The sequence below is a fragment of the Belonocnema kinseyi genome, chromosome 9 (assembly GCF_010883055.1).
Source record: "Belonocnema kinseyi isolate 2016_QV_RU_SX_M_011 chromosome 9, B_treatae_v1, whole genome shotgun sequence".
NCBI lineage: Eukaryota > Metazoa > Arthropoda > Insecta > Hymenoptera > Cynipidae > Belonocnema > Belonocnema kinseyi.
This window is the reverse complement of record NC_046665.1, coordinates 101,743,020-101,769,797: the sequence shown is the minus strand read 5'-3', so window position 1 is coordinate 101,769,797 and position 26,778 is coordinate 101,743,020. Positions and strand designations below refer to the sequence as shown.

The following is a 26,778-nucleotide window of genomic DNA, read 5'->3' as shown; positions in this document are numbered from 1 at the left end:
AGCCTTGGAGGAGATTATGTTGAGAAATAAAAAAAAAATTCTTAAAAACGTTGTTTTTCTTGGTCAGGCCGGAAACTTATCAATCCACCCTCGTATAAGAATATCAAAACAGGTAGGATACCAATGCCAGAATTTGGAAACTAAAACATTTTATATTGCAGCGTTACCTTACGTTTCGGAAATAAACTTTCAATACGTGTAGTGGAAGTTTCCAACAGAAATTTTTAACAGTGTAGGCATTTAGAAGTTCTAGACAATCGGTCAAGTGCCTAGACACTTTTACCGGGCGTCTAAGTTCTTGGTTTATGTAGATGCTTAGAAGAATATTTAAAGGAATCTGTATTCTCATCAGAGATAGTTACCATCAATCAACGTAGATATAATTTCACAATCCCTGAAAATAGAAATCAACACTATCAATTAAGTGAACTATTCAAATGACAGAAAATAATTCACGCCATTTCTGACTAGATGGAAAATAAATGCTCAACATTTTTGAAATAAATTTAAAAAAATTTAAATGAAAAGAAATTTTTATTTTTATTTCAAATGTTGAAAAATTATTTTCCATCTAGTCAGAAATAACGTTTAGTATTTTCAGTTGATTTCTATTTTCACGTATTGCGGAATGATTACTAGAATAATTGATGTAAATTATCTCTGATGATAATACAGATTCCTTTAAATTACTAGCACCTGACTGGAAATTGGAATTAAAAGCACTCGACTGGCTATCGGAACTTATTTGGTTCAATTACCAGTGAAGCAAAGAGAGTACATCTTTTTTCAGAAAAAATATAATTTCAGATGAATATTGAAACATTTTTCTAAACGCCTGAATGTTTTGCACAATTAGAAGAAAAACAACCATATAACATTTAAATACACATTAAATGGATATCTAAAATTTCATTATTATTTTTATCTAATCCATGAAATATATTATATCAAAGTAAAAGAATAATTATTTTACATCACATTTTGAAAAAGTATAATTTTCAAACGAAAAAGATTAATTTTCCACAAACCAGGCGAATTATCAACCCCAGAATATGGATTTTCAACAAAAAAGGTAATTTTTAACCAATAAGTTCAATACTCAACAAAACAGTTAAATTTTCAGTTTGAAAAAAATTAACACAGAAAATTAATTCTCCACCAAAGAAGTTGAATTTTCAACAAAAGAGATACATTTATAACCAAATAGTTGAATTTTTAACCAAGGAGTTTCCTTTTCTACCAAAAAGACAAATTTTTAACTTATTACATTAAATATGAACTACATTGTTTGACCAATGGACGTGTTGTTTCTTTATGACAGCATTTAACTTAATAGTGGAATTTTTAAATTAAAGAGGGCTAATTTCCAAACAAAAATCGTGTATTTGAATTTTCCTTTAAGATCATTAATTTCGAAAATATGAATTTTCTACAAAAACATTATTGTGTAACAAATCATTTGAATTTTAGAGAAAATAGTGCAATTTTCAGTTAAAAAATTGATTTTTATTGACAATAAAACGAATTTTTAACACAGAAGATTAATTTTTTACTGAAGAAGATAAATTTTGAAAAAGGTACATACATTTTAACAAAATAGTTGGATTTTTAAGCAAAAAGATTACTTTTCTACCAAAAAGAGGAATGGAAATAGACGTGTTACTAGTTTCTCAAAAATTTTAACCAAATAGTGGAATCTTTAAATTAAGAAAGAGCAATTGTTAACCAAAAATAGGGTAGTTAAATTTTCATTAAGGATAATTAATTTCCAGAATATACATTTTTAACAAAACTGTTCATTTTCAACGAATCAGTTGAATGTTTAAGAAAATAGTTAAATTTAGAGTTAAAAAATTAATTGTTAAAAAAAAGCATTTTTAACACAGAAGATTAATTTTCTACAAAAAAGATAAACAAGCAGAGATACATAAATTTTTAACCAGATAATTAAATTTTCTACAAACTTTTTGTATTTTGAAGCGAAAAATAGCATTTTTCTACAAATCAGTTCAATATTTAACTCCAGAATATGAATTTTCAACCAAAAATTATTTTTTAATCAAGAAGTTTAATCTCAAACAAAATAATTAAGTAATCTGTTAAAAATTAATTTTAACAAAAAAGCACTCTGTTTTAACACAGAAGATTAACTTTCTAAAAAAAAAACAACTAATTTCCAACCAAATAAATACATTTGCAACAAAATAGTTGAATTCTCAACCCAGAAGTTTACCTTTCAATCAAAAAATATAAATTTTTAACAAAAAAGTTAATTTCCAACCAAATTTTTAACACAGAAGATTAAGTTTCAACTAAGAAAGATACATTTTTTGGTAAACAAACTAAAACGAACTTTTAACAAAATACTAAAATCCTCAAATAAAAAAATAAAAGATTAATTTTCTACTATAAAATTAAATTTTTAAGAAAAAATTGATTTTTTACCACAATAGAAAAATTTTAAACAAAAAAATTTCAAACAAGCAGGTTAATTTTCTACAAAATTGTGGAATTTTCGATCCAAAAAGACAAATTTTCTAAAAAGAGTAAATTTTCAACAAAAGAGTTCATTTTCAACCGATTGGAATTAATTTTTATTCATGCCTCTAATCATTTTTTATTAAAAATATACATTTCTGATGTAAAAAAATGAAAATCAGGATACTTGATGATGAATCGTATTTAAAAATTCAAATTTACAATTTAAAAAAGTAGCATCACTTAAGATTTTCGGAAAGTTTAAGTCTTCTTCGAAACTTAGCGTTTTTAAATTAAAATTGTTTTTTAAAAAATAGTTATTTTCAGCAAACAGCGCTAACATAAAATATGTTTCAAAAAGCAACGATGAATGCGAGATTTTTTAGGCATATCGCTATTCAACATTTTTAGATCGAATTATATTTGACGATTTATTGTTTATGATTTACTTTTTAGATCTTGTAACCTTTGATATAACTTTAAAATGTTTTATAATTTGTAATTGTATAAACCTCGACCATCAATGTCAGACATGAAATGAAATTTCAGTAGATTAGGTGGTTTTTGTGTTACATTTTAAATTCCAACTAAATGTTCTTATTTAAAATAATTGTAAATGCAAGTGTCCTAATTAGGAGAGAAAACAGTAGAAAAGTATAAGTTTAAGATGCGTAAATTAAAATAATGAATTAAAATTTAATTTTTCTAAAAAAAGAACTAGCACACTGGGAATCAAACCACAGAATCTGTATTATCATCAGTACTAGTTACTATCGATCAGTGTAGATGTAATTCCACAATCTGTAAAATCAGAAATCAAAGCTATTGATCAAGTTAACTCTTCAAATAATATAAAATACTTAACGTTATTTTTGACGTTAGATCTTTTTCAAAAAATTCAAATTTAAGAATTTATCAATTAATTTTCCATCTTTTAAAAGAACGACGTTAAGTATTTTCTGTAATAAAGGGGTTACTTGATAGATAGCTTTGATTTCTGATTTCACAGATTGTAGATTCATATCTACGCTGATCGACAGTAACTGGTTGTGATGATAATAAAGACTTCTTCAAAATTAAAATACTTCACTGAATTTAGGTCGTATTTAACACATTATTGGTGTAAATAAATTAAAACTATATTAATTGTCTTACGTATATTTGTGCTTTGAGTTAATGATTATCTACTGTCAGATGGTATTCCTTATCAAATTACCAAACTGCAAAATGTTGGTATCAAAGAATTAATTATTTTACAGTAGAAGAAGTAGGTTTCAATAAAATACCATTAATTATAAAATACTCCACTTGAAAAAAATTCAAATTTACCAATGAACTTCGTGACTGGTCTTTAGGTCCTTTTTCCACTGAAAGTTAAAAAAGGACCTTCTGCAGTAGAGAAATCTGAGTCACAAATTAACGTACGAGTAGATCAGGCCGTTTTGGTGGAACATCCGATTTTCCGACGAAATTGATTATTATTGAATTTCGAGGCATCAATCATAAACATAACGTAAAATTCTTTCAGTCTATACGAAAATTCCTTTAAATTATTTAAGAAAGTATTTAAATATCCCACCTTAATACTTGGTTGGTGCAAACGATAATCGGATGCTGGCACTCTTCTGAAGTGTCTTTGACTTGAAGAACACAATGAACCCAAAACCATCTTCCAGAACGATTTTGTAGCCTCAATAATGCTGTACTTGAACGCTCCTGATCTGACTGAATAACTAAAAATTAAATAAACAAATTAATATTTAATTTCTACTCGAGATTCTGCCATAATTAAAATTAAAGAATCAAAATTAATTCGTATTTTCAATCTTTAATTTCGTTCTTCAACGAAAAAAATTTAATTAAATATTAAAATATTGAGCTTATTAATTCTCAGTAATATAGTTACTAAGTAGTTAATATCATTACCGGTTTGGTGTTTGCAATATGCTGTTCGTATGCAATCCCAATGGAGGAGGTTGTACCATGAAACACCAACGAGTTCAGATCTACTATATTCCATATGACTCTCTGCACTATTTTATAAAAGAAAAGTAAGTTACTACATGTGTAAATATATTTTTGAAGTTTATTTTCCATAGAAATAAATCATCTGATGATCGAGCCTAATTAAAATAAAACTACGAACAGTGTTCTATTTTTTGATATAATTTTAAAGGTAAAAATAATACATTTAGAGCCAGGCAAGAAATTAATCTTTAGTGAAGAAAGTTTCGAAACCAATTTTTAACAGATATTTGACATAAAAAGCAGTGGAAAGGGTAGATTGTAGTACGACAACTTTTTTTATGGCATCGATTGTTATTTTTCTCCTGCGAAAAATGTCTGGTTAAAAAAGTCATTTCCACAGTAGAGAAAGCACACTAGAGTCAGGCCCGAAATTTAGTAGATGACGTCATTTTTAGTAGGACATCTCATGTTCAAGCCATAAATATCTAAAGTAACAGAAGCTAACAGAGATGAAATAATTTCTCAGTAGCAAAAGTAGGATTTAGTTAGAAATTCGATTTTGAAATTCTGTACTCAAAAGAAATTCTTCACCAATAATCTTTGTCGCTAAACTTTTTTTTTCTCCACTGTGAATGATGTCTGATTAAAAAGACATTTCCACAGTAGGGAAAGCACACTAGGGTCAGGCCAAAAACTTAGTAGGTGAGATGGAATCATTTATTAGTAGCCAAAGTAGGATTTAGTAACACATCTTCGATTTTGGAATTCTGTACTTAAAAGAAATTCTCAACCAATAACCTTTGTGGATAAACTTGAGGATCTTTTTCTACTGTGAATGATATCTGATTAAAAATCATTTTCACAGTAGGAAACTCACACTAGGGTCAGGCTTGAAATTTAGTACATGGTGTAATTTTTTATGGGATCACGCATTTTCAAGCAAGATCTTCTTTTAAATAACGTTTACTAAAATTTGTCTACTTAGAAATATCTAAAGCAACAGAAAATATCAGAGTTAAAATTATTTATGCATAGCAATAGTAGGATATTGTAAGACATCTTCAATTTTTAAATAATACACTAACAAGGAATTTTTTACAAATAACCTTTCTTCTGCGAATAAGGTCTGATTAAGAAAAGGAAAATCTAAAGTAGGGAAAACACACTAGGGTTAGGCATAAAATTTAGTAGATGGCATCATTTTTTGTGGAGCAACCCATTTTCCAGTCAGGTTTTGTTGTAATAATGTTCATGAAAAATTTTCTTCTTATAAATATTCAAAGTAACAGAAGGTTTCAAAGATATAATTATTTAACAATAACCAAAGAAGAATTTAGTAACATATCTTCGATTTTGAAATTCTATACTTAAAAGAAATTCTTGAGCCATAACCTTTGTGGCTAAACCTGAGGTCCTTTTCCTACTGTGAATACTGTCTGATTAGAAAAGGCATTTTCACAGTAGGAAACACTTACTAGGATCAGACACGAAATGTACTAGATGACGTCATTTTTGGTAGGACATTACATTTTCTAGCAATATTTTATTTCAAATAATAGAGTGATGTCTTATAAAAGGAATTTCCACTGTAGGGAAAGTACACTAGGGCCAGGCCTGAAACTTAGTTGATAACGGCATTTTTGTTGGGATCTCCCATTTTCTAGCCAGATTTTTGTTTCATAGTGTTTATTACAATTTTTCTACTCATAAATACATATCTAAAGTAACAGAAGGTGTCAGCGATGAAATTATTTATCAGTAGAAAAATTAGGATTGAGTAAGAAATCTTTAATTTAAAAATTATACACTTAAAAGAAATTCTTTACCAATAATCTTTCAAATGAGAATTAGCTCTGATTAAGAAATGGAAAGTCCAAATTAGGGAAAACACACAAGGGTCAGACACCAAATTTAGTAGATGACGTCATTTCTATTGGGATACCTTATTTTCCAGACATTTTTTTTTAAATTATGGATAATGAAAATGTTCTACTTATAAATATCTAAAGTAACAAAAGGTATCAGAGATGGAATTATTTATCAATAGCCAAAGTAGGATTTAGTAACACATATTCGATTTGTAAATTCTATACTAAAAAGAATTTCTTGACCAATAACCCTTTTGGCTAAACTTGAGGTTCTTTTTCTACTGTGAATGATCCCTAATTTAAAATTATTTTCACAGTAGGGAAAGCATACTAGTGTCAGGCTCAAAATTTATTTGATGACGTCATTTTCAGTAGGGCATCCCATTTTCCAACCACATTTTTAAAAATAGTGTTAATTGCAAGATTTTTACTCATGAATATCTAAAGTAACAGGGATGTATTTATTTATCAGTAGCAAAAGTAGAATTTAGCGTGACTTCTTCAATTTTCCAATTATACACTTAAAAGGAATCCTTTACCGTTAATCTTTCCACTGCGAATAAGGTTTCATTAAAAAAGGAAATTTGAAAGTAGAAAAATCATACTAGTGTCAGACGTGACATTTAGTATATGACGGCATTTTTGGTGCAACATTCCATTTGCCAGCCAGATTTTTTGTTTAAAAATGTTTAATGAAAGTTTTCTACTTATAAATATCCAAAGCAACAGAAGATATCAGAGATAAAATTATTCATCAGTAGCAAAATTAGGATTTAGAAAGACATCTGTAATTTTGAAATTATACGATTACATAAAATTATTTATTAGTAGAGAAAGTAGGATTCAGTAAGATATCTTCAAATTTGAAATTCTACACTGGAAAGACATTCTTTATAAATAAGCTTCGTGGCTGAACATGAGGTTCTCTTACTACGAAATTGAAGTCGAGGAGATTAGGTAATTTTTGGTCAGGCAATATGATTCTCTAGACTTTTCATTTTTACTTGCGATACTTACATTTAAAATATTTAATTTTGATTATCATTGTGTTTAGTTTAATATAATTTATTGAATAAAGAAAAGAACCTTACGTTTTATCGATATGAAGGTATTTCATATCCATTGAATGAATGGTGGTAAAAATATTAGTGGCGCCCTGGACGACACTTTCTCTCGTCTCTGGGAGGACCACTGGTGTGCAAGAAGCAAGGAACACTGACTCATTACGATTACAAAGTGGAACAAATGGCAAATAATGGCCCTCAACTAGAACAACCTGAAACATAATTTTTTTATATGAAATATTATAAATAATCATATTTTTTGTACTGTGAATTCTTAATAGTAATCTTCAAATTCATATATTCATCACGTGCTTTTTTTGTCTCTTGACTTTTTTTCTACCACCCAGTTTAACAGTATGTTAGTATACGTAATTTTTAGTTTGACATCATAACAAATACCTAGCAACTTAAAGTTGTTTTAATTGAAAAGAAATTTTTTCGAATATTCAAAATCGAAGATTTTTTAATTTCGAATAATTAAAATTGAAGAATCGAAAATTATAATTCCTTGAAATTGAACTATTTTACAGAAGCGTTTAGAATTCCCTACCTTTAAAATATAAATCTTAAAAATAAACTAATTTGCTATTCTATATTTTTAATATTTAAGCGTTTTAAATTGTAACGCTTTAAAATTGCAAAACCTTGAATTTTTAATCCTTAAAATATAACTTTTAAATCTGAAAATTTACAATTAAAATTTGAGCATGTTTAGAGATTTACAATTTAAAATACTGTTATTTTGATCATTTGCCATTTAAAATGCTGTCTTTTTTAATATTTGCAATTTAAAATACTGTCATTTTGATGATTTACTTTCAAAATTTCTTCAATTTGGCATACTTAGAATCAAACACTTGTCTTTAAATCTTCGAAATAATTATCATTTAAGAATTTGTATTCATACAGATCCAAATATAATTACCAATTGAATTTGTGCAGGTTTTAAGTTTTACAATTTAAAATCCTGTAATTCTGATGATTCGAATTCAAAATTTCTTCAAGTTGGAAGATTTAGAATCGAAAACTTTAGACTCTTGATCTTCAAAATCATTATAATTGAAACATTTAAATTATTTAAGAATTTTCTATTGTAATTGAATTTGTACAGGTTTTAAGTTTTACAATTTAAAATCCTGTAATTTTGATGATTCGAATTCAAAATTTCTTCAAGTTGGAAGATTTAGAATCAAAAACTTTAGACTCTTGATCTTCAAAATCATTATAATTGAAACATTTAAATTATTTAAGAATTTTCTATTTTAAATCTTCAATTTGAAAAATGTGAAAATATAAATTCTTAAATACATAATTTCGCCTTAATTAAAATTGTCTTCTTCAAAAATAAAAGAATTTTCACTTCTTATAATTTATACTCAAAAATTATGCTACTTTTATGTTTTACTACTATAAATTTTGTAAATTTGATTGTTTTCACTTAAATTTTCAATCATTTGGAAAACTAAGAATTAAACAATCTAGACTTTTGATCTTCAAAATCTATACATTGTAAGATTTTCCATTTATAGACCGTTAATATTAAAGATTATAAAGTGCAAATTGTTTAAATTTAATTATTTCCACATGTGAATATTCAAAATTGCAAAGTTTTTAATTTTTTTAATTCACAATTGCCAATTATGCAACTTTCTGTTTGGAGGACTTATAATTAAATAATTTGAATTAAATGCCTCCAAAATAGATTTATAACAATTAAAAATTAAGACAATTTCTTAAATTGAGGCCTGCAAAATGAGAAGATATTAGAACCATGCATTGAATATTGAAGTTTTTTTATTTTAAAAAATGTTCAACATTTCAAACTCAGTTATCAACTGTTGTAAAGAATTCAATTGTTAACAGTTAAACAGTTGAATAAGTTCTTTAATTGATAATGGTTTTAATTTTAGAACTCTGAATTTTTATGGTAAACGCTAAATTTTTTATTTTTCCCTAACATAAGTTTAAATTTTGCGATTAAAATTTAATTAGTTTAATTTGATACGTACAATTGACAATTTTAAAAAACTCAATTTCTAAGCGATTAAATTTACTCAAGTAATAGAAATTCTTAAGGGCTTAAGTGAAAAAAGTTTTAATATCACAATACTTCACGACTGCATTTTTTTCAGTTCTAGATGAAGTTCTGATTTGTTTAAATTTCAAGTTTCTGGAGTATACACATTCTTACTCTTTAATATTTCCTATCGTAAATTACTTTTTTTTAAGCTTTTTATAATATAACTTAATTTTTAAGTTTCACAATTGAAAACTTTTCCATTGTGAACGATGAAAATGAAGCTAAATTTATTTTTTGATTTCAGACAAATCTATCTAATCAATTTTTATATCAAGTCATAATTTTTTTAATTCAATAAAAATTTAGATTTCTAGATTTTCAAAAGATTTTTCTTTGAAATATTAAATTTATTTATCAATTTCAAATCGTCAAATTTTAAGTAATCTAAAATCGTTCAATTTCGAGTTTTTTGATTTCAAAATATAATGATTCTGAACGCTTTGAATTAAAAATGTGACAATTTTAACTACTTTCTAAAGAAATTATCTAAATTTAATGATTTTAGTTTGAAGGGCTGTCCTTTAAGACCATATTATTGCGATATCAAATTTCAAATTGACGTAATTATTTATTTCTTGCTTTTAATTTCCGGTGGGATAAAAATTGTTAATTTAACTAAAAATAACAGATTACTGAAAGCCAATGAAAATTTCAATGAAATAAAAATAAAAAATTTTTATACTTATTCTTAACTTATGACAATCAGAGAAAAAGTTGTCTTAAAACAAGAGCTGTGTCTCCTCTTGCCTGTTTCGTTTTGAATGACGCGAATAAATCTTTTGGACAATAAGAATAATTCGGCTGCAAGATTAGCTGAAATTAATCTTATAAAGAAAATTTTTTCTTAAAATGAATTCATGTTGAGACAAATAAAAATCCTCTTGACCTTAAATTTCAGAGCAAATTCTATTTACGTCAAGAAAGATCCTTTTGTTACAAGAGGACATTTCTCAGAGTGGATTATTAATGATATTTTATAGTACTCTAAATTGAAGCGTATATTTCAATTTGATCATTGAGCAATCAAAGTAAGAAAGTTTAATAAGCGCGCTATTTTTGATAGTAAAGATAATAAAACTATTAATCAGAATGTGAAAATAATTAATCCTGATTGTAAAAACTTCATGATATGAATAAATTATTATTTATGGTGGATCAGTCACATTTGAATAGAATACGACGAAGGTGCGTTAAGGCGAATGAAACGAGCATGAATGCATTATAATGCATAATGGATTCTGACAGTGCGAAGCTTTTACTTTTTCCAACCAGAACGTGGAAGATTAGCAATCCCACCTGCCTGCTTATTTACGCGTAATTCGTCGCCAAAGAACGTAGCGGTTACCACATTCCTTTGAAGAAGAAAAAATTATTTCTTCCCGCAATATACCAGACGCCTTAATACGAAAGCAAAATTTACATTTTTATGCTAAATTTAAATAAGTTTTCGAACAAAAATTCTTATTAATAAAAAAACAAGATATAAGCCTCGGATTCATTTCATAAATTGAAAAAAGTGAAAATGGAAAAATTAATTTTTTTAAAAAGTACAAAATTGTGTCACAAAATTGTGACTTTTCGAGGAAATTTTAATCTAAACTCTAAAGAAACCAGAGTTGGGTAGTAATTTTATTTCCTCTGAAGGTACTTCGACTAGTTACAAATTTAAATCTTTTTGGTTTGAAATAATATCAACTATTACAATTTTCGTTGAGAATTCATCTATTGAGGTTAAAAATAAAATTATTTTGCTCAAAATTTTATCTGATTTAGTTGAAAATTCAGCTATATTGTTCAGAATTTTTGTTTTTTGATAGGATTCAAGTGTGTTCGAGTTCAAATGAAAATCTTCTTTAGTTGAAATAATATAAACTATTATATTTTTTGTTGAGAATTTAACTATTTTAATTAAAAATTCATGTTTTCCTGTGGTTTGTAATTTAACTTTTGCGTTTAAAAATTTATCTTTTTTGGTAAAACTATTTTTTTTATTGATGATTCAACTATTGTCGTAGAAAGCTAATTTCATTTGATTTAGGATTCAGCTATTTAGTTAAAAATTTGTCTTTAGGACTTGAAAATTCAACAATTTAGTGGAAATTGTATTTTCTCACTGGATTCCAAATTCGACTTTTTCAATTGAAAATGTATCACTTTATGTCAAAAAAATCTCTTGTTTTGGTTGAAACATCAACTATGTTGGTGGAAAATAATCAGATTTGATTGAAGATTCAGCTATTTTGTTAAAAATTTGTCTTTTTTGATTGGATTCATATATATTTGATTTCAAATAAAAATTTTTTCGTTGAAATGATATCAACTATTATATTATTTGTTAAGAATTCATCTATTTTGGTTAAAAATGTATGTTTTGTGTTTGAAAATGCAACTTTTTAGTAAAAAATTCGACTTTTTGGCTTGAAAATTGAACGATTCAGTGGAAGTTTTTTCTTTCTTCATTCAAAATTTAGCTCTTACGTTTCAAAATTTCTCTTTTGGCAAAAAAATTATTTTTTTAGATTATCGATTCCATTATTTTTGTAGAAAATCAAACTGATTAGGCAAAGCATTGTTTGGTTAAATTGTATTCTAAATATATATTGTTCTTCACTTGCCAAAACATATTATATACTTTTTATTTACTTTAGCTAGCCCCTATTTATTTGGTTGAAAATTCAACTGTTTTATTGAAAGTTCGCCTTCTAAGGTTGAGATTTTTTTTTAATTCATCCTTTTATGTTTATATTAAACTATTTGGTAAAAATTATCTTTTTTGTTCACTCAAAAAAATGTCTGCTTAATTCAACCAGAATTCTGGTTACATATGGCCTTACTATTTTTTTCATTAGAGTAACCTAATTGTATGGTTAATTTAACCAGAATTCTGGTTACATTAACCAGAAAAAATAGTAAGGGCATATTTACCCAGACCTTTTTTGAGTATTGAAAATTTGTGTTTTTAGGTTTTAAATTCAACCATTTGGTTGTAAGTGAAATTTTTTGTTTAAAAAATCGTCTTTTTAGGTTCTAAATTCAACTATTTGCGTAAAAATTAACTTTTAATATTGATAATTCATTTTTTTTATTAAAAATTCCATTTTTTTTTATAAAACATTCGCCTTGTTCGTTTAATGATTCAACGATTTCGTTAAAAGCTTTTTTCATTCTTAACTGAAAATTTTTTTTCTCTGTACTCAACGCTTTTTTCAAAATATCGTCTTTCTGGATATAAAATTCATCTTTTTTGGTAGAATATTAATCTATTTCTTATTTAAAAAGTCTACTATTATATTTTTGTTTGTGAATTATTTTTTGGTTATAACTTTTATAATAATCGTGAAAATTTAATTATTTAGGTACAAATTGACCAATTTTGCTAGAAAGCCCTTCTTTTTGTTTGAAAACTCTACTATTTTATGGAAAGTTTGCCTTACAGGTTAACATTGTTTTTTAAAGATTCTTCCTTTTGTGTTAAAATCAAACTATTTGTTTAAAAATTCATCTTTTTTAGGTTTTAAATTTATTCATCTTTGAAAATTCCACTTTTTTATAGTCTTTATTTCGTTTTTTTGCAATTCTCTCCTCCTAAAGATCATCTTGTTGATTATAAATTTTATTATTTGTTTAAAAATACAACAATTTTGTGAAAAAGCCATCTTTTTTGGTTGAAAATAAACTTTTTTGTGAAAATTCGTATTTTTGACTAAAAATTGAACTATTTTCGTAAAAAATGTACTTTTTGTTTAAAATTCATATTTTTATGTTCAAAAGTCCACCTAAATATTTTTTGGATGAAAATCCAACTACTTTTTGAAAAAATTGTCTTTTCAGTTAAAAAATTTATCGATTTCTGTATAAATCGCACTTTCCTTTGATGAAAATGCAACTTTCTGACTGAAAATTCAACAATTTCGTTAAAAAGTCATAATTTTTAGTTGAAAATTCATTTATCTTTCTAGAAAATTTACTTTTTGTTTAAAACTCATATTTTCATGCTGAAAAGTCAAACAAAAATTTTCTGTGGATAAAACTTTAAATATTTTTGAGAATTTTTTTATTTCAAACTTCATTTATTTAGTATAAATTTCATCTTTGTTTCGTTTTTATGACAAGAATACATATTTTTAGTTAAAATATCATCACTTTGGTTGAAAGTTTAACTATTTTGTTAAAAACTGTTCTTTTTTATTTGAAAATTCAACTGCGTGGGTAAAATTTAATAAGTGCGTACCAGAAGAATTAATTAATTATTTATTTATTATATATGCTATGTATATTATAATAATATAAAAATATTTTAGAAATTTTATTTTATTTTTAGTATTTTTACTTATTAATATTAATAGAAAAATATATTTCTATATATGCTATACGTGTTTAAAACTGAACTACTTTTGTGTACATTGTTTATCTCTTTGGCTGAAGCTATTTTGTTTAAAATTAATTTTTTGTTAAAATTTCAGTTTCAGATTTAAAATAATTTTTGTACAGAAAATTACTACCATTACTCAAAGATCTTAATTTGCTGAAAACTCGACTTTTTTATTTCAAAATACATTTTTTTTAACTTCATCTGTTTGGTTTAAGTATTAACTATTATCACTTTTTGTCAAGAACTAATATTTTAGGATGAAAATAGAATTATTTTCTTGAAAATTCAAGTATTTTCTTAGAAAAATCATCTTTCAAAATTAAAGTCTTTTTTTATTTTTATTTATTTATCACAAGATTAAAGTGCTGGTATTTCAATATTAATCGTCAGAGAAAATGAAAAATTGATCAAAAGGAAAAATCATGAAATTTTGCAAATGAAGTTTTCCCCCTGCAAAGCATTTATTATTTTGAATACAACAAAATTTTCCGTTACTTTCAAGTAAAATATTTTATTAATTTTGAAACCATAAATTCTATAAAATTCTTTTAAAAATTGTAAAATCTGTAAAATCCCTCGAAATTTATTAAAATCGCGAAAAAAATATAAGAAATTCATTATACAAAAATCATTATAGACCTATAATAAATATTCTATAATCTTTTTTCGTAATTGGTGGAAAACTTCTCGGATTGACCCAACTAAATTTTTTGGCTTTTCCAACGGAATCTTTTGGTAAATCAAGTACTTGGTTGATGCAACTAAAACATTGTATTGGGCCAACGAAAATTTGTTCGTTCGAACCAAATTTGCGGTTATGCCAAAAAAAAAAGTTCTCATCGTTTAAACATTTTTCCTAATGTGTGTTATAGGCTCATAAATAAAATGCTTTATCTGTATAATAAAATTTTTAACCATGTCTTCTGGCTGACCTCTCGTTCAATTCGAACAAAAGAAAGCAAATAAAAATCGTATATTATTTTTTTTTCGAACCTTCTGATCTCCAAATCTAAGTTGCCGACGAGAATTTCGGGACACATTAATCCGACAAAGAAAGAGTCTTTTGTCATCGGCCGTTGGACTGTTTCGAGCGAGTTGATTTTGCACAGTCATATGATCTTGTTTGTCGATCACGTCGTACACGCTGTCTCCATGAATCAATAGGTCCTCCTTAAACAAAATCGATTTTTGCACTGTAATTACTTTCATCAGGAATAATCTCTTGCATTAATCGATTTTACTTCGACGGAAAATTAGTATAAGGTTGATAATAATATAAACAAATTACATTCAAGTTGAGGTAAATAGATTAAAAGTACAACAATGGAAAATAAATCAGGGTTGCTACAAAATCCTGATTTCCAAATTACCTGACTTCATTATTGTAAGGAAGATTTTTTAATTGTCTTTAGGGTCGATAATATTTATTTTTGTGCTGAAATCAATTCTTTTATTACAAAGTTTTACTTATCCTAACTTTTCCCTGATGTTCATGAAAAAAATGCTTGTTTTTCAAATTTTTTATTAAGACTTTTAGTGAGCTTTAGTAGAAAGAATCTATTTTTAACCAATAAATAACAAATTTGAATAAAGTAGTTGAGATTCTAACGAAATATGTCAAATTACATTCCAGAAGATTAATTTTCAGTCGATAAATACGAATATTGAATGAAAATATATGAATTACCATCTAAATAATTGATTGAAGTAAAAGATTAATTTTCTGTCAAGAAAAACCAATTTTCAACGAATTAAATGAGGCTTTAACAAAACGAGATCAATTTGAACTTGAAAACATTATTGTCAACCAAAAATGAGAAATTAAAAAAAAATAGTTAAATGTTTCAATAAAGAGATGAATTTTCAACCAAATAGTTTAGTTTTTAAATCAAAAAGATCATTTTTAACCAAGAAAAGAAATTTTCAACAAAATGGTTTAATTTTTAACCAAAAAGATTCATTTTAAACCAAAAACACGAATTAGCAACAAGAAGTGTAGTAGGTGCTTTTTTCGCCAGAAAACTTTTTAATTCTTAATCAAAAATATTTTAATTCGAACGAAAAAAAAAACGAATTTTACACAAACCAGTTGACCCTCAAACAAAGCACATTAATTTTTAAACTAAAAAATCGAATTTTCAACAGAAGAGTTAATTTCCAACAAAATTGTTAAATGAAACGTTAAGTATTCAGAGAAGAGTTTTTTAATAAAATAAGTTTTAAGTTCGAAAAAATGGTTTTTAACTCAACTTTTTTTAAATTCATGTGGTCCGTGAAACATAAAGAATAATCTATGATTTAACATTAATAAATATCGTCGGTCGAAAAAAGGATTGATTTGCGTTTCAAATCATTACACAAAATTGTTAAATTTGAGTAATAATGATACAATCATTAAGTTTACAGTCCAAAAAATAATTTTTCACAAAAACAAACGAATTTCTAACAAAATGGTTAAATTTCTAACCAGAGAAATGAAATTTATTTGCCAAAAAATATAAATTTCAACGTTTCAAAAAATGTATGAATTTTCAACCAAATATTTAAATATGTAACTAAACATGATAAATTTTCAACGAAAAACAGAGTAATTAAATGTCAAATGAAAAACAATCAATAATAATTTTTTACCGAAAATAGATAGTTATGTTTAAATGCTGAAAATAAATTTTCACAAAGAAGACACTCGCAAGTTTGAGCGCGCCTAGGGCGCGCGACGGTTGGGTCTCGCTCTTGGCGCTCGATAATAGGTTACCTCGCGCGCGGATATTTATTCTTTGCATTAGGAATGCTTGAAAAAAACTTTATCAAAAATATTTCTTTTAGATGGCAGTATTTATATGCGTCTTCATATTCTAAATTGTCTACTTAATTAAGTATAGTCAAAGATTAAATTTCTCAAAGCTCTGTAGGCTTTGAAGTACATTCTCATCGTGACACTCGCGCTGCGCGCTCGATTTCCGACAGACATTTGTAAACAGGTTTTGTTGGATTTTTTTCTCGTAACTTTCGACGTTTTTCCACACAATTTTTTTTATTTTATTTTATTTTCAATGTTATTTCTCACGAATAAAACAAAAAGTACGCGTCCTATCAAGAAGTGATTCTTAACGAAATTGTAGATCCATTTTTAACCATTTTACCATTTTTGTTAATTCATCTTTTTTCGTATCCTACATAGTTTATCCACAAAATGGAATTTTTGATTTTCTATTATTTTTTGTGCAATCAAAATTTGAATTTTCGATTTTTGAAAAAAAATCCAAAAATTGGTCAGAAAAAAATTGTCTCAAAAGTTTTCAAGACGCGCTCACTTTTTGAATTTTTATCAAAAATGGCTGGTTCGCGAACTCGTCCTTTCTTTTAGGACCTGAAAAAAGTGTGCCAAAGATCAATTTGATTCGTTAATTTTTTCGAGAGTTATCGTGTTTACGGACGGACGGCCGGACGGACAGACGGACAGACGCCATCGTGAAAACCTGATTTTCGGATTTAGGGGGTCTCGAAACGTGGAGATCCGTTGAAAAAGTGTGATGCCAAATTTCCGACAATTCTAATACTTTCTCAATCAATTTTCACTAAACAATAGAATACTTAAATTTGTAATTAAAAATTTTGTTTTCAATAAAAAAAAATGTTTCAATCAAATAAATGAATTTGCGAAACAAATTTGAATTTTAAAGAAATTCTCAATCAAGGAAATGATTTTTCAAACAACAAGGTTAATTAGACAGCAGAACAATTAATTTGCCATGAATAATTTTTTTGTAGTTTTTTTTTTTTTTTGAATCGTGAAAAATAGCATTAGGAACATTTTTAAAAAAAAGTAAATTTTTTGAAAACCCACACATGAGACGAACAATAAATTAAAAAACATAAGTTGTAATGAGAATATGCCCACGCAGTGGGCCGATTTTATATTGTTAATATCGTGTTTCACGATTAAAACACAAAATACAGATGCTATCAAAAAGTTATCTACAACAAGTTTGTAGATGAAATTTTTTTATTTTTCATTTTTCTTTTTCTTGTAAATTTCCTGACTTTCCTGAATTCCGTGACTTATAGCAACCCTTTAAATGCATAATTTTAGGTAAAATTATATTAAAGAAACAAATGTATGAAGAGGAGAAAAAGGAGGAGGAGGAGGAGGAGAAGGTGATAGAAGAGATAAAGGAGGAAGAGGTGGAAGAGGAGGAAGATGAAGAAGAGAAGAAAGAGTAGGAGGAACAGGAGAATACTAAAGGGTGAAGCCTGATCCACGGAGAGTTGGAAACGAGGCATAATGAGAAAGACACTATAGGGTGAAGTCTGACAGGCGAAGTATTTGAAAAGGGACATTATGAGGATGGGGAGGATCAGGAGGAGGATACCATAAGATGAAGGCTAACCTACAGAAAGTTGGAAAAGGGACCCAATGAGGAGGACAATATATTGTATATGCTGAAATCCGACCCTCGAAGAATTGAAAAAAGGGCATCATGAGAAGGAGGAGGAGGTAAAGGAGGAGGAGGAAACTATAGGGTGAAGTCTGACCCGCAGAGTGTTGGAAAAGAGACATATTGAGGAGGAGGAGGTGGAGGTGTAGTCTGACTCACGGAGAGTTGGAAAGAGGAGGGATAATGAGGAGCAGGAGGAGGAGGAGGAGAACACTATAGGGTGACGTCTGACCCACGGAGAGTTGGAAAGGGGGCAGAATAAGGAGAAGGCGTATTAGGTACAAAAATGAGAATTAGAAGACATCGTTTAAAAATTATCAAACAAGCGAGGTATATTTTAACCAAGAATGAAGGAAGTATTAGGTCTGCACATTAATTGTGTCGAAAATGCTCCTTTTCGGACACCATTACGTTTACTAATAATTTTTTACGTTAAGTCCGCAGGGCTTCTTCCTATTATTTTGTCTTTTAAACTTGTTGAAGTTAAGTCCGTAGGGTCGCCACCTATTACATTGCTTTTAAACTTTAAACGAAAAAAATTAAATTTTACGAATAGTTACAACACATCAAAGTAAATACACTGAATTAATTTGTAGGCCTAATAGCAGTGGATAAATTGATAATGACTTAGTATTGATGAACGTAAATACAAAACATCCTTTACGTTTTTTTTTACCATAGAGTGCCCAAGATATTCAGCAGCGTTTTCAGATATGTACAGTAGCTTGCCCTGCTGCGTCATCATCATAATAAACCCAGACATGGCCTGGAAAATGTAGATATTGTTTATCAGAAGTTTTTTAGTGCAGAATTTTAGTAGTCATTAACGAGAGCATTGGAGAAAAATTTCAAGAAATTTTAAAAACGAAAACTGACTTTTTCAAGACAAACAGGTTTCTTAAGAACATTATTCCATTATTTTGAGTAAAATTCTTTATTTAATTCTATAAAATGTTAATAAAATTACGTAAGCAAACGAAAACATGTGTGTGGAGCCAAAAAAGCAACCCATATAGCCTTGTAGTATTGGTCCAGCATAGTCAAAATGTGCATTAATTGGAATTTTCTGCTTACCAGTTTTTTTTTTGGTTCAAGTTTGAATTTTTAGTTTAGGTCCAATTATTCCAAGAAGGCCACCATAATTCGAAAGTTTTTGTTTTTACGCTGTAAAATAAATTTTTTAATATCCTTATGTTCGAAAAGATTTTTCCATGTTCGTTACGAAACAAAATTTTGTTGCATTATATATTAACAATGAATGCTTAATGTTACAACATGATCAAAATTTTTCTTGTGAACGGCTAAACGGATTTTAATAATCCTTACACTGGAATTTTTGTTTAAAACGTACATTCTATAAATCTTTCTTCTGAATATAAAAACATTTAATTTGTTTAAAAAATATTAATTCTTCATAAATCAATTAAGCTTTATTTAAAACAATATCGATTACTATTATTTTAAGTGTACTAACGCACAGTGGAAAAAAATGAATACTTTGGTTTAAAATAATGTACAGCCCACAAATATTGATAGATTAAGGCACCAAACATTTGAAAAAGCTGAGTAGTTTCAAAAAAAAATTGTCCAGCCTAATTTTTTATTTGGGTTTACAATTTTTTTAAACAAACAAATAAGACGAAAAAAATTACAAATTTTTTTATTTGTTATGTCTGGCGCTCGACCGTATTAGAAGAATTGTTGCAATCGCCTACATTTTACAGATTTACATTACTTAAAGATATTTCATCATGATATAATAAACAAAAAATACTTTACGAACAAATTATTTTCTGAATGTGTGTTTTCTATCATTTTTAATAATTTCGCGTTTTTGTAATATATATTGCAAGAAATTTGGATGGAAACGAAGAAACAATTTTTTTCAGTCTTTAACATTTATTCTCGTTTATATTATAAACAAATTTAATGATCAAATACATTATTTAGGCATTTGTTGAATGAAAAATTCGGGTTTTTTTCGATGACCCTTTTTATAATTAAGAAATTCATAATAATTCAAGCAAAATTCATAATTAGTTAATAAATCATATTATTTTTTTTTAACAAATGAAATTTTAAAAAAATTGCATTATTCAGTCATTTTTGGACCGAAAATTTTTTTTTCGATGCCAGTTCTGCTATGTGAGGACTTCATGATAATTTCAGCAACACTTATGGTTAGTTTATAAATTTTAATATTTTTCAAAGAAATTTAATAAATGAATGCATGATTCACACATTTTTTTACGAAGAAACTCGTTTTTCCCTATGCCAATTCTTTTAATTGGGAACTTCAAGATCATTTTTAAAAAATCATAATTTGTTGATTCTTAAACATATTTAATAAGAAAATGCACTATCCTAGTATTTCTTGACGGAAAAATCGTTTTTTTTTCACGTCAGTCCTTTTAATTGGGAACTTAATGATAATTTGAGCAACATTTATAATTTGTTGATTAATTCTTTTTTTCAAGTTACTTAAAATGCACTATTTGCACATTTATCGAAGAAACAGTACTTTTTTTAATATCAGTTCTTTGGATTGGATTTTATCAACAATTATACCTAGTTTAATAAATTACATGATTTTTTTAAGCAAATTTAATTTTTATAAATGCATTATTTCAATTTATTATGAATTTTCCGGAAATTATCATGCAGATCCCAATTAAAAATAATGACGTCAAAAAATAATTTTTCCGCCGACAGATGCCATAATAAACCGTTTGTTTATTACCATTATTTAAAAAATCTAAATATATTTTTAAAAATTATAGATTTTGCTCAAATTTTTTGAGATTTCTAATTGAAAAAATTGAACATGGAAAAAAAACAATTTTCCTATCGAAAAATGTCTGAATAATGCATTCGATTATTAAACTTGTTTATAATATTATCAAGACTAATCTTCAGATACATATTCTTTATTATAATATTAATCCATCCAAATTCCATCAGCTATTTTGTTAATTTTTGTTGTCCCAATCGGCCAATATTTATCGGTTGCGCGTTATTTTGAACCCAAAGTCTTTGGTTGATATCCCATAAAAAAGTAGAAACTACTTAGCATTTCTTTTCGGATTTCTCTCTATAACAAATGTAGAATAACGTTCCAAAAAAATTTTCTTTTGAAAGAACAAAAACACAATTCTTTTATAAAAAATTGGAAATTTGAAAAAAAATTAAATGTTCTTATATTCAGAAGGAGGATTTTTTAAATTGACATTTTCAAACCAAAATGTTAACGTAGGAATCATCAAAATACGTTTAGCCATAAACAAAAAAAAATGTTGATGATTTCGTAGCATTAAATTTTTATTATGAATAACTTTTGCAAACATGATTTTTTTCGTGACCAAAAGCTGGGGAAATCCGTACCACAAAAGGCCTATTAAAAAATTCATTTTACAAAAAATAAAGACTATCGGTTAATGGTAACAATAATTTACCGAAAATAAAAATTAAAACTCGAATAACAAAAAAATGGTCAGCAGAAAATTCCAGCCACATAGGTTTGTGAATTTAAAAAAATTATACATTTTTGCCTTCTCTATTTTATATTTCAGTACAATTTCCTAGAATATTTGAATCATTAACATTTTTTATATTTTTGAATTATTTAAAAAAACTATGTAAGAAAAAAGACGTACTTTGGAAAATCCTATATTAGGTGTCGGGATATTTGAAGAATCAGCGGGACTGCTTTTCAGGGCTGCAACAAAAAATTAATAATATTTTTTAAATGAGAATTAAATTTTTAATTACTCAAAGAGACATTTATACAGATATTCAGAATATATATAATTAGAAAAATGCTCTAGTAGCAAAAAAACCTCTTCAGGAAATTTTCAGTTTCTTCAAAGAATTACATTTTTTAACATTTCCAAAGAGGAAATCAGAGGGTGGAAGTGCTCAGTGGAATTAGCGATAGGTGTTTGAATAATTTTATTTTACTTAACATAAATTTTTTATTGATATTTAAACCGTTTTTTTAAAAATGTGTACCTTTAGTTTGAAAATTCATTTATTTTTGTATAAATTTCATCTTTTTTTTTTGTTAAAAAGGCATCTGTCTTTTTTAGATGACACTTTCACTAATTGGTTGGCAATTTATTTATTGTCTTCGGAATTTGTCTTTTTGGTAGAAAATAATTAATCTTCTTGTTTCAAAATGTAACTGTTTTCTTAACCGCTTTGTAGAAAACTCGTTTCGATGGCTGGAAAATTCAACAATTTAGCAGAAAATTCATGAAATTTATTAAAAATTCATAGTTGTTGGTAAATAAGTAATCTTCTTGCTTGAAAATTCAACAGTTTGAATAAAAAAAAAATTTTATTTGGTTGAGAATTCGTCTTTTGGTTAGAAATTTAATCTTCTTGGTTGAAACTGTAAACCTTTGCTTGACAATCTATGAAGTTTGTTTAGAATTATTCTTTTGTCGTTGTATAAAATAATTTTTTTATTGAAACCATTTTTAATTTTTTATAAAAAATATTCTTTTGTCAAAATATAAACTATTATCTTTTTTTCTTATAAATTCATCTTTTTAGGTTGAAAATTCACCGACTTTATTAAAAATTCTTGTTTTACATTGTTCAAAATCAATTTTTTTAACTAAAATTTTAGTTGAAAATTTACCTGTTTTGTTGAAAATGAACATTTTTTTTAATTCATATTCTTAGGCTAAAAATTCAATTGTTTTGTAGATCCTCATATTGACTAGAAAATTCAACTGTTCGTTACAAAATTCTTTGTTTTTTGTGTGTAAAAACTAATATTATGTAATAAATATGTAAATATTGCACTTTTTATTAAAAACTGGTGTTTAGTCTAAAAGTTTAATTTTGTTATTTTTTAGTAGAGAATTAATCTTCTTGTTGGAAATGTCAACTTTTCGGTTAAAAATTTATGTATTTTGTTGAAAGTTTATGTAATTTACTGAAAATTTAGATTTTTGATAGACAGTTAATTTTATTGGTTCAAAATTCAGCTATTAGGTTAGGAAAATTATTATTTCTTTTTTAAAGTCGTCTTGTTTGGTAGAAAATTAATCTTCTGAGTGAAAAATTTAAAGATTTTGTTAAAAATTGATTGTATTTTGTTAAAAATTTGTATTTTTGGTAGAGAATTAATCTTCTTGGTTGAATTTTTTTTTTATGAAATTCAACTATTTCGTTGAAACTTTAACTGTTTTTTAGGAAGCTCTTCCTTTTAGCTTGAAAATTAAAGATTTTGAATGACATTATTTTTCTTTATTGACTAAAAAACCTTTCTGAATTAAGAATTCCACTACTGTGTTCAAAATTCGTTTTTTGTTGTTATTATTAATTACTTTTTTTAACTAAAATTTTAACAGTTTGGTTAGAGATTCAACTGTTTGTTTGAAAATGAACTTTTTTGTTGAATATTCGTATTTTTGTTTTGAAAATTCAACTGATTTTTAGAAAACTTGTTTTGTTGGCTAGTTAATTCAACGATTTAGTAGAAAATTCATACTGAATTAATCTTCTTGGTTGAAATTTTAACTGCTTAGTTAGAAATTTATTTATTATGTTGAAAATTCCTGTTTTTTCAGAATATTATTCTTCTTGGTTGAACATTCAACTATTCTGTTGAAAATGTATTCATTTTGTTGACCTTTTAGTTAAAATATCACCTATTAGATTTCTTGTTGAAAAATTAATTTGTATAGGATGAAAATTTAACTACTGTGTTGAAAATTCATTTTTTGTGATTTCAGAATAAATTCTTTGAACTAAAATTTCAACAGTTTTGGTCAAAAATTCAAATGGTTGGTAGAAAATTAACCTTTTTGTTGAAAATCAATATTTGTGGTTTGAAAATTCAACTGTTTTGTAGAAAACTTGTATTGTTGGCTGGAAAATTCAACAATTTAGTAGAAAATTCAACTTTTTGGTACAAATTTTGTTGTTGTTAAAAATTAATTTTTTTTTTAATTAACTATTGCGTTTTTGTTTAAAAGCTAATGTTCCATGACTTTTCTAGGTTGTCCAAGTAAAATTTGGAATAAACTTCAGGTCTACACTTTTTTTTCAAATTCAGCTAATTAAATCGAATTGTTACAAATTTCAATGCAATAATAATGATTTATCAATAAGATTGATTAAATTTAAAATTATTTCCAATGTCTTTTTTATCAAGGTGAAAAAAATTATTCTGTAATCAGAAACATATTATTTTTTGTTATTACTTTAGGAACAATTATAGTTGAACTATGTAGGCAAAGATTAGGATTTCATTTGAAAATAAGATTAATCTAAAAAAACTCCAAGCGTTTTAATAAAGTTAAAATAAAAACTATTTTTATTCATTTTGTTGACCATTCTTCTTTCTTGGTAGAAAATTAATTTTCTCGGTTGAAAAATTAAATGTTTACTTGATAATTCATGTATTTTGCTCAGAGTTTTTTTTTTAATCAATATTTTTGATTAAAAAATTCAACTGCTTTGTTTCAAAATGAAACCTATTTTTATTTAATATATAAATATCTTTCAGTAAAAATATCAACTACTAGATTTCTTGTTAAAAATTCATTTTTATAGGTTGGAAATTTAACTAATGTGTTAAAAATTCGTTTTTTTGTGTAAGTTTCAAAAATAAATTCTTTTAACTAAAATTATATCAGTTTCGTCTAAAATTCAACTGGTTGGTAGAATATTAACTTTTTTCTTAAGAATCAATATTTTTGTTTTGAACATTTAACTGTTTTGTAAACTGAAAAAAAAGGTTAGTTGTGCCAACTATTTGGTTCGTAAGATATGGTACTGCTGTTTTCTTAGCTGGGACAACCATTCACTTGGTTACTGGTAATAACTGAATAGTCAGTGCAACTAATGAAATTGTTGTTCTAAATAAAAAATAATAGTATTAACTAATAAAATAATATTACCTAATAATAACTGAATAGTTGGCTCAACTAACCATTTTTTTAGTGTAGAAGGCTTTTCTTGTTAGCTAGAAAATTCAACAATTTAGTAAAAAATTCAACTGCTTGATTCAAAATTAGTGTTTTTTGTTAAAAAATTAATTTTTTGTATTAAAAATTTAGCTAATGCATTTTTTATTGAAAATTGATCATCTTCAGTTTAAAAATTAAACTATTCAGTTAAAAATTGTATTTATTCCGCTGAAAATTCGTATTTGTTGATAAAAAATCATTCTTCTTGGTTAAAAATTCAATTATTTTGTTTATAGTTGATTTCTTTTGTTGAAAATTCTTCTTTTTGATATAATATAAATCTTCTTGGTTCAAAATTCAACTATTTAGTTGATACTAGAACTATTCTGTAGAAAACTCGCCCTTTTAGCTTGAAAATTCAACATGTTGAATGACATTTCTTTTCTTTATCGACTGAAAAATCTTTCTTGGTTGAAAACACATTTTTCATTTGAAAATTCATCTCTTTTGATTAAAAATGCAAATATTTGGATATAAAACAATCAACTCTACTCTTCCTGATTCAAAATGAAAATCTTTTCTTGGCAAAGTTTTTCCGAATCCCCCTCTTCTAAATCATCTTATTCAATTGGTATATCCCTAAATAAATTAACAGAAAAAATTAAGTCCGCAAGAATTATGTAAAAAATGGAGAGGAGGGGGGGATTAGAAAAATAAACCTATAAAAATAGGGTGCGTGGTTCAAAAAATCATTTTAAAAAAAGTATACTTTATACACGACCACTTAAGGAAAAAATGTCCCAGCAGGAAATTTGAATTTTCGCCAGTGGAGTGGAAGGTCGGCGCCAGCAGGCAGGCTGGCAGGCGAGGGAACTTTTCTCGAAGAATGCATGCCTCGGTTGGCGCATGGGTTTGCATCGCGCGCGGTAGGAGGGCAGGCAGGCCCAGGCACCATGGGAGATACAGTATAGTCCCCTACGAAACGGAGGAGAAAGGGGGGTGACTGGTGGGGACATAGGGGGAGTATGGGTTACAGGAGCGTGAGAGTGTTGTTGCAGAGGCCGAGAGGTCAGCGGATCACCCGGAACTCGCGCTTAGACTCCGCGGAGTTTGAACGCGCCCGCGGTTCTTACTTACCTTCTTACCTTCTTGCCTTTATACCTTACCTTACCTTCTTACGTCTGCCTGTCGCGTCTATACTCTCTCTCTACTCTACTCTCTATACTACGTTCAATTATACTAACCCGTATTAGCCTATACTCTTGCGGATAAGTCCCTATAAACTATCCTCCAATCTCGCAATACCCACTTATTTATATAAACAATATCAAATTTACTGTCATTAAATTATTATTCTTTTTTTTTAACTTTTATACACCCTACCCCAATAAAACTTAAAATAAAAAGTTGGTTCTTTCAATAAACCTTTTTTTTGACCTAATAAAAGTTTTGTTGAACCAACAAGTTATTGTATTAATATCTTTATAATTAGGGGCTATTATTATGTAATAAATTAAACAGATGGAATAGGGTAATTTTTCTTCAAAGTAGTGGATTAAATTATTTTTAATCGAATTAAATACTGT

The 26,778-nt window shown here is 26.8% G+C and overlaps 1 protein-coding gene across 1 annotated transcript in view; it reads right to left on the bottom strand.

The window, feature by feature from the left end:
- Positions 1-26,778, bottom strand: part of LOC117180115 (neuronal PAS domain-containing protein 4) — a 73,810-nt gene that overhangs the window by 8,633 nt on the left and 38,399 nt on the right. The window contains exons 3-8 of the mRNA XM_033372448.1: positions 21,923-21,984; positions 18,946-19,035; positions 14,824-15,000; positions 7,406-7,590; positions 4,405-4,511; positions 4,058-4,211 (exon numbers count right to left, since the gene is read on the bottom strand). Of these exons, the coding sequence (XP_033228339.1) occupies positions 4,058-4,211; positions 4,405-4,511; positions 7,406-7,590; positions 14,824-15,000; positions 18,946-19,035; positions 21,923-21,984 (775 nt within the window). The remainder of the gene's footprint in view (positions 1-4,057; positions 4,212-4,404; positions 4,512-7,405; positions 7,591-14,823; positions 15,001-18,945; positions 19,036-21,922; positions 21,985-26,778) is intronic.